We start from the raw sequence: 6,000 nt of genomic DNA, 5'->3' as shown, positions 1-6,000 counted from the left end.
AATATCCTATGACACTAATCTATGCTTATTCCAGATGAACTTCTAGAAAATGATTAATTACAACATTGCTTAATAAAGCAGTGAATATTACTGTCCCTTAATCACAAAAAATATTGACTGGTGTAGACTTCCAAGTAGAATGTGGTTCATATTATAAATACACTATCAATTTAGCTTGCATGAGACTTTCTCCCTGATCAGCTTATAGTGCTAATAGTCTGAGATACTGCACTGTCTGTCTTTTCTCATTCTAATCAAATGTATATGGGATCCCAGGCTGAAAAACTAAATTCTAACTGAACTGCAGCATTGGAATCTACTAGTGTTAAAAAACAAAACTTGGCCTGTAAAAAAAAAAAAAAAAAGGTTTATTGACGTCAGAAGCAATTCAGAATCTCAACAAAAATGCAATCCTATCTTTTTTCTCTCGCAATTACAGTGGTATTCAAATAGTACAGTAAAATAACTTTATGCTAATACGGCAATTTGATAATACATCATTTAAAAAAACAAAAAAAGAACAAATACACCAGTCATTGGAGACAGAAGAACCACTAGGACCCCACATATAGAACTAGGTTTGTGTTCTGCTGTGCACTGCTAGCTAGGGCAAACAGACCCATCGGTTGCCTAGATGTTTTTACCTGTACCAGGCAGGGCTAGATCCCAAATGACACCATGTTCCCTACACAGTGTACCCTGTTTGACTAAAGAGCAAGGCGACCTGGTCAAAACTAGTGCACTAAATGGGTAAGGGGGTGTCATTTGGGATGTACCCCGGGATAATAGTGGTATACAGGAACTACCACTGCGAAGGAGGAAAACATAGCGGGAGAAATTAACTGGGAAAAGCACTGACAAACACATATTACACTTTTGTAGTGTTAACTATACAAAAAGGGAGGAGAAAAAAAACAAAAACTGTACAGCTTAAAAACAATTCTTATACACAGCGGATACATTTTTTTTGGTACAGAATTTTTCTTTGTTTTCTTTTTTTTTTATAACATCTTCATGTTACTTTTCGTTTTGAGTAAGTGATGTGTGTACATGGGGGGGTTAAATGTTTTATAAACAAGAAAGGATCAGCTCCGCAGTGAACAGCGGTGATCTACTCGTCATCCTCATCATCGTCATCATCGTCGTCTTCGTCGTCATCTTCGTCGTCGTCATCATCGTCGTCCTTGGCGGGAGCGGCAGCCTTTGCCGGCATGCTGACGGGAACCTTACCCTTGTTGCGGTACGCGGTGATGTCCTGAGAACGAGGAAGTGGGATGGAGTTAACGGTTGTCCAGAACGAGTTTCCAGTGACTGGTATTGGTAACTAGTGACTTAGAGATGCTTTCTGGGATATTTGGCTACTGGTCATAAAAGTGGCACACGGGAGCCAAACCGGATCCCCATATATTACGTGCCGTGTCACGTACGTAATACGTGCCTCATGTCACGTACGTAATACGTGCCTCATGTCATCAAAACCACTTAAAATTTGGAATTTAACAGCTAACCGAGGTATGATGGCACTTCAGATTACCGAGATCACACATATATAAAACACACATATTACACATACACCACAGGTTGTTATTCGCAACATTCCCGAGCTGCATCTTTAACGTGCGTCATTACTTATGATACAAATCGGCTATTGGCCACTTGTGACCAAATCCCATGTTGAGTCAAAATATACATGGTTGTACATGCACTTAAGGATGAACACTACGTAGACGGGTAGAAATGTTTCAAGGAGCAGGTCAGCCAAGGTGTTGGTTTCATTGGGCCCTGCATCCCGTAGATGATGATTCTTTGACTGCATTCGGTCAGTCCTACAAATAACAGGACATCTGTTCGTTTCTTTACCTTCTCATACTTCTCCTTCAGCTTGGCGGCCTTCTTCTCGTACGGCACTTTGTCCTCAGCTGTGAGCTTGTTCCACTTCTCTCCCAGTTTCTTGGCCACGTCACCGATGGACAGGCCCGGGGTCTCTCCCTTCACCTGGGGCCGGAAATCAGCGCAGAAGATGAAGAACGCAGACCTAGAAGATTGACATGGGGTGGAAAGAGAGGAGGATGAAAAATTATGTTTTTTTATTTTCATAACTAATCTAATATTTAAATGGCTGAATTTGATTTAAATACTCTATGAATTTTTATTATTGTTTTCAAGCATGCTTGAAAGACTCATCCAGAGTTGAATGTCTGCACATCTTTGAGACATTAGTTTTGGATGGTGGGGATATTTCTCTATAACTGGGTACTCACGGTGGTCTCTTTGGGGCATTGGGGTCCTTAAACCTCTTCTTCTTCTCTCCCTTGGGAGGGATGTAGCTTCTCATCTCCCTTTCATAGCGCACTTTATCAAGCTTAGCCAGATCCTCAAACTTCCCCTTTTCCTTGGCAGACATTGTCTAAATGAAAGAAAAATTATGCTTACACAACAGTAAGTAAACAGAAAAGGTGTGTGGTAAAATATCAGTGGTAATGTCTTCTTCAGATAGGTGTGAAACACAACGGTAGAGGAATCCAACATTTACAAAAGAATGATACGCGAGGGTTGGCAGATAAGTATGGAACACAACTTAGCTGTCACACCATTCATTTGAAACAATCTCGTACCACGGACAGCGATCGAGTGACGGCGAGTGGTACAGGACAGTGTCAACTAAAGGGGCTGCATCCACAAATTGTACCCTATTAGCCATTTTCTCCAAAAGCAGTTGCTAATAAATTGAGAATAGTGCACGGTATAAGAAATAGGGTGCCATTTGGGATGCATCCAGGGTGTCAGCCAATCACAGCTGAGAAGTGTTCCATACTTACCTTCCATCTCTCAGAGCACTTCTTGGAGAACTCTGAGAAGTTGACTGAAGCTTCCGGGTGCTTCTTCTTGTGCTCCTCCCGGCACGTCTGAACAAAGTAGGCATAAGAGGACATCTTTCCCCTCGGCTTTGCAGGATCTTTACCCATCTTCGTATCGGTATAATCTGAAACAGTAGAGAATGCAAAACAGTTTAACCCAATTTTAAGATATTTGCCCTTTTTTACAAACCTTTTTTTGTTTTTTTACATTGCACTTTAAATTGTTTTTATTTTGCAGTTACCTGAATGCTTTATTGCAACCGCCACTTGTAATGCAATTTGGGCTGATCAGCTATAAAGACTACAGTTGGCAAATGTTGGAGCTATAATTATTTTTGGGATATCATCTCCATAGCATGGAAGCCTGAAGCTCTGTCAAAGTGGCAGTTGGTCTCAGTGAGCTCTACAGCGAAAATCCTTTTTGCCCAACAGCTGATTTTGGACGGCTGTCCTGATCTGCACAGATTCTCAGTGGTTCCATACATCTTTCATTTCTTAATGATTCAGTTGACTGTACTCAACAGGACATTTAATATATGGGAAATATTCTAATAACATTCCCCTAATTTGTATCGCTACACAACTTTATCCCTGATCCCTTAAACTCTTGACGCCATGCTTGAAACTAAGGTTAAAATTCACTACCTGACCAAAGGTAACTGGCAGACAGACAGAAGCCCTTTATCAAGGATAAAATTATTTGTTGTATCAAAGTCATTATAATTGCTTTGACAAGTTGGTTGGAAACCTAGTATAAAATAGTTTAAGTCATGCGTGTTGTTTCGTTTATTTTCTGCATTTGGGTGTCTCCCCCTTACAGCCTGCATGCAAGTGTGTTTCCTTCTCTTACTCTTGGCATAAGAACAGTAAACGCAAACCTCTGTGAATAAACACGTCCGGTTGTACGTCTGCTAGAAAATAAGTTCAGGAAAACCAACCCACTCTCGAAGAAAATCTACTGACTGTCACAGATTATGGTCTTTGCCAAAGAAAACCCTGCCTTTACCGTTATAATCACAAAACATTTTATTAAATTAAATAGCATTTGCATGCATTTGGGATTAACCTAATCACGTCATATTGGAGTCGTTTTATCTGGAATCTCTATCATTGGAATTGCAAGTACAAGGCGCAAAAGTTCCATTTTTTTTTTTAAAGAAATCCTCCTTCAAAGTTTTTTAAGTTCAAGTTCAGAACAGGACGAATAGGAAAATTACACATTTTACACAATCTACAACAAAGTCAACAGGAAATATTTTTTTAAATATATGTATAATCCCGCTTCTGACCAATTTCATGTTAAAATAAACTACATTCAACTCTAGAAATGTATTCCAACAAAATAATAAAACCCGAAAAATCTAAGAAAAAAAAATGTAAACTTCTAAATAACGTATAAATATGTTAATCTTTCGATCTAAGATCGATTCCGCAAAATTTGAAAAATTCATACAAATGTTGAAAAATCCGCGATATTCCCTATTATATTGCTGGTATATAGGTATGGCAGGGCAAACGCAATGCTTTTCTATCTGTCGAAAGTAGTAATGGCGCATAGGCTTCTCGTTGAGGAAAAGGAGGTCAACAACGACGGCAATATTTCTTCTTCCATTTTGTGAGAAAGCCTTCTTCATGAAAGAAAGTCGCCCTGAAATGTCTCCACCCGCATTCCAGATCGCTTTTTTAATCGACAAATATGTTGACAAAGCCTGCGAGACTGACAAAATATTTCTACGGCAGATTCCTATTGCAATCGCCGCCGTGTATAGCAATACATTGGGTCCGTGCTATGTCTATGTACTGGCTGTGTTGGGTTAGTTTCCTATGAGCTCGGAATGGCCGCTTGTCTTCAACCACTAACATGGAGAATATGGCTCCTTCTCTTTGTGTCAACGCACAGCCATTGCATGCAGTAGAGGGCAGAGCGACCGCGGTTACCCACCTCTTTTTAATCTATGATTTCTAACCTTTAATTTCAGCGGAAAAATCTAAAAATACTCTTGTTGCAACGAAGAAAGACAGGAGTTTATTTTACCATCGTTAGATATTACAGTTAGCCACGTGTTTTATGAGGAATCATGATTCTAAAAAGTTGAAGTCAACTGCGCTTGTATGGCTGGTTTCGCCGTTACCGTCTGCCTTGTTTCCTATGCGAGTAGTCAGCCATTACAGTAAAGCGCAGATTCCTGAGGTAATTTTTCCTTATCCTTTTATGAGACGGTTGGAGAAAAATTAATTTGAACAATTTCTGACCGATTTTATTTTAATGTTTGCAATATTTTCATTTTCCCCCAACGGTTTCAGATTCACATGACAGCCATCCCAGCCTCGCAATACACTGCAATGCAATGGGCTGGTGCTAACTAACAAGTCTCTCCCACCATGAACCATGTTTGTAAGCTACAGTGCCTAGCCAGCTGTCCGCTTAACATTACAGATTTTTAACTCGATAAATACAGCACATTTTATCTTAACACTGCAACACTTACCTGATATGAATTTGTAAAATAATTTGCATTAAAAGAAATTTACGATTTTAGCAACATCCCTCCGGTTATTTTTGTTTTCTCATTTTTTCAACGACCGGCTAGCTAACGTTAATAACGTTACTCTGTGGTTAGCTAGCTAATTTCTTGTTTTGGACGTTTCCTTCGAATAAAAAAATAACAAAAGTGTGGACAACCTAATATTCAAACATGGTCAATACATTTCTGAGGTAATTCTGAATGTTATTGTCATTTTCATCCTTACCGACACTTCAAATTTTTTTCGTGCGTTATACTTACCAAAGGCTGCCGCTGTATGTCAATGCACTGCAATGGCTGTATGTGGAACACCAGCGATACGCAGTGTCTTCAGTCTTCGCTTCTGTAACATTACTCTCGGTGGAGCTCGTAGTCCATTGGCTACCGCCAAGTCTATCGCCCGTCGGATTGGATATAACATTTTCATTGTCCTAATATCAGACGATGCGCGATTGGCTATCTTTTGTGAAACGTCACTCGAGTTTTCAGAGGCGCGTTTATACGAAAAAAGTTGCTGGTGTTGAGCTTGGGGCGTGCTGCTAGATAGTGTAGCATAGTGTGTTTGCCATAGTATTGAATTCTGTGTGTTGAACAGTGTAGCAAATGAATGGGACAAC

At 39.8% G+C, this 6,000-nt stretch overlaps 1 protein-coding gene across 1 annotated transcript; it reads right to left on the bottom strand.

Moving 5' to 3' along the window:
- Positions 1–354: 354 nt before the first annotated feature.
- hmgb1a (high mobility group box 1a) lies at positions 355–5,755 on the bottom strand. Its single transcript, XM_020047716.3, has 5 exons — positions 5,645–5,755; positions 2,820–2,983; positions 2,262–2,407; positions 1,861–2,035; positions 355–1,255 (listed from the first exon to the last, which is right to left on the bottom strand). Exons 2-5 carry the CDS (start codon positions 2,964–2,966, stop codon positions 1,112–1,114), a joined length of 612 nt encoding a protein of 203 aa, XP_019903275.1. The 5' UTR covers positions 2,967–2,983; positions 5,645–5,755; the 3' UTR covers positions 355–1,111.
- Between the last annotated feature and the right edge of the window lie 245 nt (positions 5,756–6,000).

Source organism: Esox lucius, chromosome 7, assembly GCF_011004845.1.
Source record: "Esox lucius isolate fEsoLuc1 chromosome 7, fEsoLuc1.pri, whole genome shotgun sequence".
Taxonomy (NCBI): Eukaryota; Metazoa; Chordata; class Actinopteri; order Esociformes; family Esocidae; genus Esox; species Esox lucius.
Note: the sequence above shows the minus strand (reverse complement) of the source record. Positions and strands in the feature narration are given on the sequence as shown.

Bases quoted from the DNA above. Each gene is read 5' to 3' on its own strand.
- hmgb1a (XM_020047716.3), bottom strand. From the start codon at position 2,966: ATGGGTAAAGATCCTGCAAAGCCGAGGGGAAAGATGTCCTCTTATGCC. The intron at 2,408-2,819 runs GTAAGTATGGAA...TCTTTCATTTAG, and splicing joins AGTGCTCTGAGAGATGGAAG to ACAATGTCTGCCAAGGAAAA. The intron at 1,256-1,860 runs GTAAAGAAACGA...CCTCGTTCTCAG, and splicing joins TGAAGGAGAAGTATGAGAAG to GACATCACCGCGTACCGCAA.